At 39.7% G+C, this 13,265-nt stretch overlaps 1 protein-coding gene across 3 annotated transcripts in view; it reads right to left on the reverse strand.

Annotated features, from left to right (window-relative positions):
- The window catches only part of TPR (translocated promoter region, nuclear basket protein), a 45,153-nt gene that overhangs the window by 9,926 nt on the left and 21,962 nt on the right, over window positions 1-13,265 (reverse strand). For 2 of the 3 annotated variants that reach the window (XM_010715531.4, XM_010715529.4), the window contains exons 30-41: window positions 12,657-12,787; window positions 12,110-12,320; window positions 11,620-11,766; window positions 11,259-11,457; window positions 10,426-10,631; window positions 9,670-9,731; window positions 8,470-8,678; window positions 7,900-8,172; window positions 6,964-7,112; window positions 6,037-6,120; window positions 4,181-4,381; window positions 2,664-2,795 (exon numbers count right to left, since the gene is read on the reverse strand). In XM_010715531.4, coding sequence (XP_010713833.2) covers window positions 2,664-2,795; window positions 4,181-4,381; window positions 6,037-6,120; window positions 6,964-7,112; window positions 7,900-8,172; window positions 8,470-8,678; window positions 9,670-9,731; window positions 10,426-10,631; window positions 11,259-11,457; window positions 11,620-11,766; window positions 12,110-12,320; window positions 12,657-12,787 — 2,004 coding nt within the window. The remainder of the gene's footprint in view (window positions 1-2,663; window positions 2,796-4,180; window positions 4,382-6,036; window positions 6,121-6,963; window positions 7,113-7,899; window positions 8,173-8,469; window positions 8,679-9,669; window positions 9,732-10,425; window positions 10,632-11,258; window positions 11,458-11,619; window positions 11,767-12,109; window positions 12,321-12,656; window positions 12,788-13,265) is intronic. The other variant, XM_010715532.4, reaches the window with a different exon arrangement.

Consider the following 13,265-nt stretch of genomic DNA (forward strand, 5'->3'; position numbering starts at 1 on the left):
CGGTCTTGTTCAACATCTTCATCAATGAGCTTGATGAGGGGATAGTGGCCACCCTCAGCAAGTTTGCTGATAATACGAAGTTGGGAGGATTGGCTGACATGCCTGAAGGCTGTGCTGCCATTCAGCGAGACCTGGACAGGCTGGAGAGCTGGGCAGTAAGAAACCGGATGAGGTTCAACAAAAGCAAGTGTAGGGTCTTACACCTAGGGAGGAATAATTGCATGCACCAATACACGCTGGGGGATGAGCTGCTGGAGAGGAGCTCTGCAGAGAGGAACTTGGGCGTCCTGGTGGACAACAGGTTGGCCATGAGCCAGCAGTGTGCCCTCGTGGCCAAAAAGGCCAATGGCATTCTGGGGTGCATTAAGAAGAGCGTGTCCAGCAGGTGGAGGGAGGTGATCCTCCCCCTCTACTCTGCCCTGGTAAGGCCTCATCTGGAGTACTGTGTCCAGTTCTGGGCTCCCCAGTACAAAAAAGACAGGGATCTCTTGGAAAGAGTCCAGTGGAGGGCCACAAAGATGGTGAAGGGCCTGGAGCATCTCCCCTATGAAGAAAGGCTAAGTGAACTGGGTCTGTTTAGCCTTGAGAAAAGACGACTGAGAGGGGACCTGATCCAGGTTTATAAATATCTGAGGTGTGGCAGCCACAGCGGTGAGGCCAGTCTCTTTTCAGTGGTACGTGGAGACAGGATGAGGGGAAACGGACATAAGCTGCAGCATAGGAAGTTTCGCACAAATGTGCGTAAGAACTTCTTCACGGTGAGGGTGACGGAGCACTGGAACAGGTTGCCCAGGGGGGTTGTGGAGTCTCCTTCTCTGGAGATATTCAAGTCTTGCCTGGACGCCTACCTGTGCGACCTGGTGTAGGGAACCTGCTTTGGCAGGGGGGTTGGTCTCGATGATCTCTAGAGGTCCCTTCCAACCCCTACAACACCTTTTCTGATGCAGGCCAGGATGCCATTGACCTTTTTGGCCACCCGGGCAAACTGCTGGCTCGTGTTCAGCCAAGCATCGACCAACACCCCCAGGTCCATTTCCTCTACACAGTCTTCCAGCCACTCTGCCCCCCAAGCCTGTAGCGTTGCCTGGGGTTGTTGCAGCCAAAGTGCAGAACCCGGCCTTTGGCCTTATTGAACTTCATCCTATTGGCTTCAGCCCAGCTCTCCAGCCTGTCCAGATCCCTCTGTAGGCCCTTGCTACCCTCAGCCAGATCGACACTTCCAGCCAACTTGGTGCCATCTGCAAACTTACTGAGGGTGCACTCAATGCCCTCATCCAGGTCAACAATATAGGTATTAAAGAGGAAAGCCCCAGCACCCACCCCTGGGGAACACCACTCAGGTCGTGTACAGGTCGCCAGCTGGATTTAGCTCCATTCACCACCACCCTCCGGGCCCAGCCATCCAGCCAGTTCCTTATCCAGCCAAGAGCGTACCCATCCAAGCCACGGGCTGGCAGCTTCTGCAGGAGAATGCTGTGGGAGACAGTGTCAAAGGCCTTGCTGAAGTCTAGGTAGACTACAACTACAGCCTTTCCCTCGTCTACCAGATGGGTCACTACATCATAGAATGAGACCAGGTTGGTCAAGCAGGACCTGCCCTTCGTGAACTCCTGCTGGCTAGGCCTGATGCCCTGGTTGTCCCAGTGGTCACATTCCCAGCCTCATCCAGTAAAGAATGAAGATTCTCCGAGTCCTTCTCTTAACACTGATGTATTTGTAAAAGAGTTTCTTGTTCCTTTTTACCCCAGCAGCCAGTATGAGTTAAAGTTGGGGGTTTTGCCTTTCTGATTTTCTCTCTATACATCTTAACAACTTCTCTGTACTCTTTCTGAGTCGTCTGTCCCTTCTTCCACAGGAGGTAGACTCTCTTTTTCTCCCAGAGCCTGAAGAATAGCTCCCTGTTCATCCATGGCTGGTCTTCTTCCCCGCCAGCTCATTTTGCTGCTCAGGGGGACAGCCAGCTCCTGTGCCTTTAAGACTTCCTTCTTGAAGAACAACCAGCCATCTTGGACTCCTTTACTCTCTAAGACTGAATCTACTAGTCTTCTCAACAATTCAAAGTTTGCCCTCCGGAAGTCCAAGGTAGCAGTTTTGCTGCTCCCCCTCCTGGCTCCACCAAGAATCGAGAACTCTACCATGGTCACCAAGACAGCCCCCGACCTCCACATCTCCCACCAGACCTTCTCTGTTTGTGAACAGCAGGTCTAGTGGGGCAGCTCTTCTCATAGGCTCTCTCACCAGCTGCATCAGAAAGTTATCCTCCATACACTCCGGAAACCTCCTAGACTAAATGTACACAACTATAAGAAATGTTAAAAATTTTGCATATCTGCATACACAAATGTGAATGCCATAGTCATCATCACTTAATGACAATGAAATACCTGGCTTTTGAGGAGACTGCCCTATTAACTTTGCATCCATAGTAATTGATGCTGTGTCTTATGTTTTACATTTTCATTCAGTTCTTTTATATATTCAAAGCTGACCTTTTATTGTGAAAAGACCAGTTCTAACAGAAATCATCATCATCCACTATACAGCGTCAATTTTCTGGGAGAAATTCACACTAAGATTTTCAAATATTCGAATCTTTACAGTTGCATTACAATATCAATTTATTCCAAGTACTTTAACAAACTATAAAAAAGTGCAAATCTCACCTCAGCATCATCTGCTTCATACCCATCATTACCATCAGCACTACCAGTTCCTTCATTACTGTCATCACCTTCGTCTCCCATCCCTGTGTCTTCATCATCATCTTCATCTTCCTCTTCCTCATCTTCATAATCCTGTGATAGTACCATAAAAACACCTTACAGAAATGCTGAAACAGTGGGAACTTTTCACATAATAAAGTGTGAAACTTCATTTGCTTCACGTACTGAGACCACCTTTGTTTGTGAAACTCTATGTGAAGATTTTCAGCATTTACCATTTGTAGACTGGTTGTATGTATTTTCTGATGACTGGTGGGACACCAGACATCCACCAGCTGCTCTCACTTCCTCTCTTCAACAGGGCAGATGGACAAAACAAAATGGAAAAATTTGAGGAGCAAGATAAAGATGGGGAGATAGCTTACCATCTACAGCCACGGGCAAAACAGAATAAACTTGGGAGGGAAAAAGTCTTGGTGGGAAGAGTACTATAAGCAGTATGTTGTGATGGACAGTTATAGACTCTACAGGAGTAGACAAGTAGTAGACTCTACAGGACAGACAAGTAGGGCAGATGACAAAGAGAGGTAGCACTATATGAAAAGGAGTGGTGGCTGGACTGTAAAGCACTTCAAGCTGGGGACAACATGGTTGAGAGTTTCCAGCCCGGATTAGAGGCAAAGATAATAAAGCAGATATTGTATGAGTCTACTACAGATCACCCCATCAAGATGACAGTACTGATTCATTAGTCTATAAGGAACTAAAGAAAACCTCTAAATTAGTTGCCCCTGTCCTTATAGGTTACTTCAACTTCCCAAATGTCAACTAAGTCTTTCATGAACAAGTCCAGGAAATTCATGAAGCACACTGAAGATAATTTGTGATAGATGGACTAAGGGAGTTGATTTGGAAAGTATCCTCCTTGATTTGTTCTTTGTGAATAGAGATGGACTTCAGGGTGAAGTGATACTCTGTGACTGTCTTGGCCACTGTGCACATGAATCTTTTTCTGATACAATAGAAACTAGCAGTAAAGCTACTACCCTGGATGTTGTGGGAGCAGACTGTAGACAGCTCAAGAAACTGGTTCATAAGATCCTCTGGAAATCTGCTTTTGAAGCCACTGAGGTCCTAACCATTTTGTTACTTTTTAAGAGCCATTTGTTAAGAGCCAATTTGACACAAGTGAAACAAAGGCTGCACAGGGCTCGCTTGGCTAAACAAAGATTTCCTTCTGGAACTTGGAGCCATTGTAGAATTTTAAAACTTAAAAAAACAACAGCAAAAAAAAAAAAACGAACAACAACAAAAAACCAAAAACAACAAGTGAAATTAACAAGAGTCTTCAAAACACTAAACATCCAGGCAATAGAAACAGAGACAACACTTACACACACACAAAGAAAGATATTTTTGATTAAATTAGTTGTGCAATATTAGCTTTACAGTTGATCAAAGATAGAAAAGGTAAGTACTGTAATTCCTAAATAGAATTAATTCCTCAGTATACATACTTCCTGTTCGCCTTCATTTTCATCATCATCATCTTCTTCATCATCACTATCAATCACAATGACATCGTCTCTCTTGGACTGACCATCCTGAGATGAAGTAGTATTTTGTTGATCTGACTGAAGAGGCCCAAGATCTATTGGGATAGACTGAGAAGTTTCTTCACTATCCTCCATGGGAGCATACTCTCCCTGTGTAACACCCTGTAGAAGATAAATTACAAAAGGAAATCAAATGCAGCATATGTATTCTTTAAAGTGCTCATCTCGAAAGTGTCCACTGTACTTCTAGGAGCTCCCTGCTTTCACTACTAAGCTCAACAAAATAGAAAACCTGTTGAACAACACAAGTATTTCAACCTTCACTTCCAACTCTGATTTGGGATGGGGGTCCATCACTAAGCGCACTGTGTTTATATAGGATGTATTCAAAAACAGCCATAAAAAGCTGCTATCCGAATGTTCAGCCTTCTATTTCAGATAACCATCATCAACACCTGCACAATAAGTGAATACGGGTGCATGGAACATTGCTGACAGCTGAGGCAGCACTCCACTAACAGTGGTACTCCCTGAGCAGTCTAAGGACATTGCAGTTAATGCCAGTGCACAACACTGTAGATAATCAGACGAGAAACTGATACCTGCAAGAGAAACACTGCTTATCTCTGCTCATTAAGAACTAACCAAGATAGGAGAAAACAAGAGAATGCTAGAAATGATGTCACCGAATACAAACAACTAGAAGTCTCTCCAGGATCAAGGAATAACAATCTCTCTTCTGAAAAATGAAATCTGAGTTACTATTTTACTAGAGTTCTTTTAGTCTGTATGAAAAGTTATGCAATTTGCAGGACAGTCAGAGTCATCATGTTGTTCTCTTTACATTCAGTACAGATGTATATTCAAAACGTTTATACTGAATCTGACAAGTAGTACTTAGAGAAATAAAATGCTTCAGGGAGAAACCTCTCACAAAACTTAAATTAGGACTATACTAGATATATTTTACAGCACTCAAGTTTTCTGGCTCAGATTAGATAACTAGGTTCTGTTATTTACCAAGCAATGTGTCACTAATGCAAATAGCTGGTGTTTAGCAGCAGAATTTAAATAATCACATTGAGTATTAGTATTAAAGTTTAAAGATACATGGCATAGATAGAAAGCACACAGCTAGCATTTATTGGTAAACATCTATCATGTCTTCTAAATATATAAAGGATATGAGAGGAAATGCTTGACTACATGGGACTATGCTAAGTTTGAGAATTACCATGACTTGTGCTTGTTTCTAAAGATAAAGGAGATTAAAAACCTGCTTTTCACTTATATTTAGCATTCCTAACACAGCTGTAACATGTATTTTACAGAACCAGAATAAAAGCAACGGTTTTTCCTTTGATTATCATACCATGATCCAAGGACATGTCAAATATTTCTTTAAAACTAAAGCCAGAAAGCAAAGAAGTAAATAAAGAAATGTAAACTCCAAATCTGTTTTTATACTGTGATACATTTAACCTCTATGTCTCAGCTTCACTACACAGCCCTGGCACTAAAGATACTAGGATTTCTAAAATGTCGTATTAAATAGCATTTCAAAATTGTAAAAGTCTCATTAACATTCTCACTGTTACTTATACAGGTGCATGCAGAGTGCAATTAAAAAATTGGTATCTCTTCTTAAAGACAGCAAGTTTAAACTTCAAATAGTTATAACTGTTTTCCACTGATATTTTGAAGGATCTGATTTGAGAGTCCTCTTTCAAAAGTATTGTATGACATAATAGTTAAAAAAAGAAAACTTTTTTTTTTTCTGAAACTATGATTTTTTTTTTCTTTTCAAATATGCTTACTTCTCCAATAGAGTCCTGTGAGTCTTGATTGTATGTCTGAGTTTCTACTTCACCATCAGTGCTTTCTTCTGCTGTCACTTCCTCCTGAAAGACCACATACTTTTCTTAAGATGTATCGTTAATCCTAGAAGTTTGTTTCTCTAGCATATTAGACTTCTTTTCTATTCCTTCTTTTCCTACAAAGATTATAGATAACATTTTTTCTCCTTCCGCTATTATTCCTTAGTTTTGTTTTTATCTAGCACCTCTGATTTCTCTGTCCTGAAATACCATCTTCTCATTCTGGTTCACTGGACTAACTCTCTTCAGTCTCCCTAGATCTACTTAGGACCAAATGAAATCCTCAGTTTCCTATTCAGGCCCTATCCTCTCAGCTAATTAAGTGATAATCTCATTATAATCTTGTTCTTCTATGTTATGCACCCCCCTATCCTGCATAGCTAATGAAGTGTCTTTATTCCTTAACATTTTTCATAAATTGTCTGCTGTGAGGAGTCTCAAGCTCATTCTATTTTTTCAGGATATCCTGGTTCCCTCACACCAGGGAATGCATCGTCTCTATGTTTTTCAATGAAGCATTTGGTTTTTGCTTCTCTGGCATCTCCTCAAGCATGCTATTTTTTTTCCACAATGAGTGTAGATAATGATCTTTCAGGCCACATCTAAAAATATTTTAACTTCTTCCTCTTCAGTGCTAGGCTACGGCTCTCTCTCTCCCCACCCACACTCCAGTTCACTACAATTTGTGCTAGCCATTATAGCTGGGACAACCTCTGCCTTTTAAGACACCCAAACATGCTTCTTCTCTGATAGATTAAAGACTGTTTAAAATTAGGTGACTTGACTCTGAAGTAATATACTTCCTCTTCCCATTAAAAATCAACCAAAGCAGCAATATACTAGCAGCAATTTTATGTTCTTACAAACCTCAGGTCCAACCCTCTGTATGCTTCTCAGTTTCTTTGGAAGAGGTACATCCACAGTTTCCTCTGAAATTTGATCCGAGTTTTCCACAGTGTTATCTTCCTCTTCCTCTCGTGGACGTTTAGACAGTGAAGAACTTGGGGTAGCTGAAACTTAGAAAAAACTCTCAGTTATTTGCAGGAGAACTACAAACGTACAAAGCGGAAAACTGGAAGGTTCGGTATTTTACTCTGTAAAACCAACTCTTTTTCAGCTCTGAATAACAGAATTGGAACTGTGTTTTGCTGTCTTCTAGGACAAGAAAACATCAGTACACTGGGTTACAAATCTTATGTCCTTGGATCCATATTCTCTAACTGGACTCCAATGTAAGATTCCCAGGGTTACAACTAAAATACTTTTTACCACACCTTTGCTTCTGAAAAGCGCACCTAAGAACTAACAGAGTTTGTACTGAAAAACAAAAAAGTTGTTTGCAAAAGTGTTTTTTGGGAAATAAACTGAGTTCCATACTATGTGTGGCAAACAGATGTATAACAATGCACTATACAGAGTAGTTTTAGTGTTCTTCTCTAGATCTTAAACTCCAACTTAAGTAGTTTACTCATGAATCCTAAAATTAACTATGCTACAAAGCTTTTGTGGAAACAGCAAAAAAGTTTAATGTATTAAACCCCAAGACTGCTATGGATAGATACACATGAGTTTTAATCCCTATTTAAGGGATGTCATGACAATAGCATTTCAGGGGTAGCTCTTCTGGAGGTTTATGAAAGTTTATGAAAGAAGTCCACTCAAAGAGGCTTTGTAGAACATGCAATATAATAAGGGAAAAAAAAATAAAAGAGTGTATGCCTTGGCTAAAGATAGGCCTGGTTTGACAATGGAGTTACTTCAAAGGAACTGTTCAAGAAGGTAGGCCAATGAAATGAAACCAACCTGTACCAAACACTGCTGTAGAAGTGGATGGCCTCTCTATTTGAGAGCTTTGTACAACTTCTACAATGGTAGGGGATGGCTCCTGATTAGCGGGCTCGATCTGAGGATGACTTTGCTGAGTGGGCTGCACAAAAGCAGTTGCTTGAGTCTGCTGCTGAACAGTCAAGATAGGCTGAGAGAGAGATGTCTGAACATTAGGACTGGTGGAACGCACAGAGCCACTAGTGCTTCCAAAGACAGGAACGTGCTCCACAGGTCCTTCTGACTGCATAGCTGAAAGGCAAACAATAGTACATTCAACTACGAGTCGTCATAATCTAGTGAGGTTCTCATTCTCAATTTCAGAATGTCCTGAATATGCAGATGAAATGTTTCTCAGATTCAGTTAACATTGCTTCTATCTGTGCTCAGATGAGGAACTGAGAACTGTGTGGCAACAAAAATGTTCATAAGAGAGCAGTATTTAAAGAGACACGGTAACAATGAAAGTACCTCAAACATCTAGTGAGACTTCAAGGAAAAAAAAGAATTTACAGCCGCTGTAGATCTCAGTACTACTAAAATGCTCACCTTCCTGAGTCTCCACTTGCGTTGTAGGCATAACTGTGGCTGTTGGAGTAGTGGTAGGATTAGTGACTGTAGCAGGAGTAACCATTGGACGGATACTAGCTCTCGGAGTAGATTTATTCCCAGCTATAGCAGCAGCAGTCACTTTACTTGGAGTTGACACAACAGGTGTTGGCTTAATATTTGCTGTTGGTGGATCTGAAGTGCTAGCACTGAAAAACAGCGTATTGGATTCATCGTGGTAGCACAGAAAGGCAAATTTTAAAAATATTGAATTTAAATATATTATCATATTCTGAAACATTCATTTTTGAAGATTTTGAATTTGAAAACCTGACAGGGACATAACGATTTGTCTTCCAAAATTTGTTTATATGTTAATGAAAAAAAAAAGGAAAAAAACAAACAAACAGGCCCACCATCCCATCAGTAACATTCTGTCCAGCTTAGAGGATTGACAGGTTTCTTCAAGGGTAATCTACTAACAATCTGTGAGCAATCTCTAAGCAGATCAAAAGGACAAGAACAGCTAATAATGTTAGCTGCACTGGTTCTTTGTTAAGGTGAGTAAAACAGTTTATATTAAACTAATTGGTTCACTAAATGCAGAACAATATAATTTCTTGACTGACATGTGGATCAGTCAAATTTTACAAGGTATTTTTGAAGATCAGAGTCTTAGATTAAATGTATGATATAATAAAAATTAAAAGAGATTCAGTTCACTAAACTTAGTAAAATGATAATATTATGCATTTTGGAGCTTGGTTGCTGTTTCATTTGACAATTTTATCTGCTTGTTACCCTCGACTTAGTCCATTTCTCATGTCTGAGCTCCTTGCACAAGGAACTTTCCCCATCTCACCCTCTACTCCTACAAATAGGCTAAAGGTAATAACCAAAATTGTACAACTTTATGTATCTTCAAGTATTTTTGAAGAATTTTTCAGCCTTAGTGTTCTGCAAATATCTTGTTCCCGGTAGTTATATGACAATTCACATCTGGAAAGCTTTATTGATTAGTGACTTAATGGGTCTAAGAAAACAGGAAGAACATATGACAATCAGTATTTTAAAGCTGCTAAAGAAAACTTGGAAAAAGCCAATTGTTTTCTAAAAAAAAAAAGAGCAACTAGATGAAGATAAAAACAAAAATTCCCAACAGCAGAAACTCTGCAGAAAACCCCAAGCCCTTTAACTCACATTCCTCTTTCACCTGAAGCTGGAGTAGACTTGAGTGAAATTTGCCTCTGCTGCTCTGGAACCTATGAAGTAAGAAACAGAAGCATCGTGACATATAAATACAAAACAGAGCAAGCAACTTGGTAGAATACTTCAGCAGACAAATCTTTTCATTAACAACTGTTTTTAAGAACATCTTTGTTAATGTGCCTAATCAGACTCCATGATTAATCAAAAGTTCTCCCAAAAAAATCACAGCAGTCAAACCAATTCAGTAATTTCTCAAGTCTTTTCAGATATTTTTTGAAGCTGTTGAGACATAAAATACTGCCAAAAATAGCTGAACATATGTATAAAAAAATAAAAATAAAAAGCATAGTGAAAACAACTTATCAGCTAATTCACTGTGATCAATATAACTGTATGTTTGCCAGCATTGGGTATTTTGACTCTTGCAGGAAACAAGTTTTAAATTAAGTTCTGAATCCTTACCAAAGCCAGTTTACATATCTCCAAAACCACTAGTCTGGGGACAATGGAACTTGAGTAGTGCAGTTTGCTAAGTTCACTGCTATTTATTTATTATTTAAGAAGAATTCTCACCTACAGTTTAGTATTAGATAAACCAGCCTTCACCTAAAGTTCTCCCATACGAATACACTAAAAAAACAAACCAAGCTGTACAACAGTGCTGCTGCTGAAAGCTGCTGTAGTTCAGTATGGGACACATAAAAAGGCTAACTTGTTCTCTTGCAGCTATCTAGACAGATTCTGTACCTTATTTGTAGATTCTGCTGGCTCATCTCGCTGTTCATGGTGTCGCTCTTGCTGCTCTCTAAGCTCTCTTTCCAGACGGCAGATTCGACCTTCATATTGTGACTTGAGTGCACTCATTCGTACTTCCAATTCAGTCTTCTGCTCTTCTAATGAATTGCTCTTCTGCTTCCACTCTTCATTTTCTTTAGTTAGCTGTTCTTTCGTACCTAATTTAATAGGAAAGGATCCAGTTTTGCTACTGTAAAATTGCATACTAGGTCTCTGCATGCTGAATGCCCATCTGATTTTATAAGATGACTGAATAATTTTGAAATCCTAAAAATGTTAAGCTTTGGGAGGAGCTCTTCAAGACAATTTTAACTTCTGCATGTCATTCATTTAATTGCAATTAAATGAAAAATTGAATATAAAAATATATCCAATAAATAAATAAGCAGTTATAGGAGGACAAAATGTTTCCAGCAAGTACTTGCACCATCATTCCTCTCAATATCTATTTAAAATAGAGGAAGTGGGATATTTTGCACCTGTACACTCTGAGGAGGCAAGGGGCGAATTACTGAAGTCTTTAGGAGAGTCAATCTGCTGTAATCAACAAGACCATCAAAAAATTGGCTGACCAGAATTAGGCAAAATTCTGATTCCCCAGATGTGCAGGTACATAACTACTGCACATCTCCTTAAGGAACTAAAATTTCTCAATCTTAGAACAATTTTAAGACATCTAATATAGAAAATACTTTAAGAATACTGTCTGAATACTTCCCCACAGGAATATGTGGAAACCCAAACAGAAGAAGACACCTTAAGAACAGAAAAGAAATTAATAATACCGGCTAACTGCGCAATTTTCTGCTTGGCTGCGAGAAAGGTTTTCCTAGTTTTCTCTTCCTTCTCAGAGATTTGTTGCCTAAGCTGTTCCTCCTGTGTAGTCTTCTCTTGCAGATCTTGACGAAAACGAGCAAGTTCTGACTGTAGCTGTGATATCTGCTCCTGAAGATTTCTAGCTTCAGTTTCCTTTTCTGTTATAGTCTATAGAAAGATTGGCCACAATGAGCTATTTCAGAAAACAATGTTTCCGTGTGTACACACGTCTATGTCTGCATGCACACAGACCACCATCATCATGGTCTTCACAGTTACTTATTTGAGACTCCAGTAAAATTCCTCTGAAATTGCTTGCTCTGCTCTTACCTTTTGTAAATTTTCAACCTGGTTCTCCAAAGTCTTTGTCTTCACTTCAGATTGACTGAGAGAGTCTTTCAGTTCTTGTACTTCCTGGACGGAAACTTGTTCTTCTTGTTGCTCTACTAAAGACTGAGTTGCTGCTTCGGCAACCATCTGAAATATGTCAAGTGGTATCAGGCTGAACAATGCTGTCCAGTTAGAATGCGTTCACTTTCACAAGTTGCTGTTGCATGCAAACCAATAATTTTAAAAGTTCTGGGTAGAACACAGGCATTCTAATGAACTCCAGTATTGTGTTAACAACATAGCAAATTGAAAGATATAGAACTCATGTTCAATAAGTTTCTGAGTTAAGAGCATAACTATGTAATTTTCTGCTTTTCCCTTTGCAAGTAAGTGCTCATGTTACAACATACAAAGGGAATGTATAATCCAGATAATAGCCTTTAAATGAAAACACACAACTGAATTTCTTTGCAAACAAAATTTTATCTACCTTATCATGCTGTGCTTTCAGCTCCTCATACTGAGTCTTGTATCTGCGCCCAATTTTCTTGACCTGTGTTATAGTTTTCACTTTTTCCTGTATATCAGCCACTTTAACATCTAGTTCTTTCTGCAAAGTTTCCTTCTCTGTTCTTATTTTGGCTACTTCATCCTTCAAGTTCTGAAGAAGATTCTGGCTTGTAGTCAAGGATGCATTAGTTCTAAACAGCAAGAAAGAAAAAGGAGATGCAAGTGAGAAGTCTGAAATAATATACTGCAATATCACTCACTTATGCAATACTGCAGGCACCATCTACAGTGAATCATGTTCTCTAGGATTTTACAATACAAATGTTTAATGCATTTTAGAGCCTCTTTAGTTATGAGACATCTTCCAAAACAATTCTTATTTCATTTGTATGTTATCAGGCTACATTAAAAATACCAAAAGTTTAATAGTTGCATGGAAATAGTGAAGAAGTTACATTTCCATATGTAATTTTATTATAAACATTAAGCTTCGCATCAAACGTTTTACTGATTGACTTTCACAATACCTGGCTATTTCAGCTTTAAGCCTGCCTGTTTCTTCACTCATTTGTTGTATACGCTTGGTATTTGCCTCCTTCTCTGAAAGTAGCTTCCGATATTCTTCAAGATCTGTGTCCTTCTGTTGACTCAACAAATGCTGAAAGGTTGACAAAACAGTCTGTGTTTTCACAAGATGATTAAACAGATACATTCAGGAAATCTTTTTAAATAGAGCTCCTGTTTTGTGAGCTCTGCAGAAGAGGACCTGGGTGTCCTGGTTGATAACAGTTTGGCCATAAGACAGCAGTGTGCTCTCACAGCCAAAAAGGCTACTCCTCACCCTCTACTCTGTCCTGGTGAAGCTACATCTGGAGTACTGCGTCCAGTTCTGGACTTCAAAACTAAGGATTTGAAACAGACAAGGAACTTCTAGAGAGAGTCCAGTGGTGGATCACAAAGATGAGTAGGGGCTTGGAGTATCGCCCATACAAGTAAAGGCTGAGAGATCTCAGACTGTCAACCTGGAGAAGGGATCACTATTTAAAAATACCTAAAATGTAGGAGTCAAGTGGATGAGTCCAGGCACTTTTCAGTGGTGCATAGCAACAGAGCAAGGGGTGATGGGCACTAACTGG

Source organism: Meleagris gallopavo, chromosome 10 (assembly GCF_905368555.1).
Source record: "Meleagris gallopavo chromosome 10, MGAL_WU_HG_1.1, whole genome shotgun sequence".
NCBI classification, from domain to species: domain Eukaryota; kingdom Metazoa; phylum Chordata; class Aves; order Galliformes; family Phasianidae; genus Meleagris; species Meleagris gallopavo.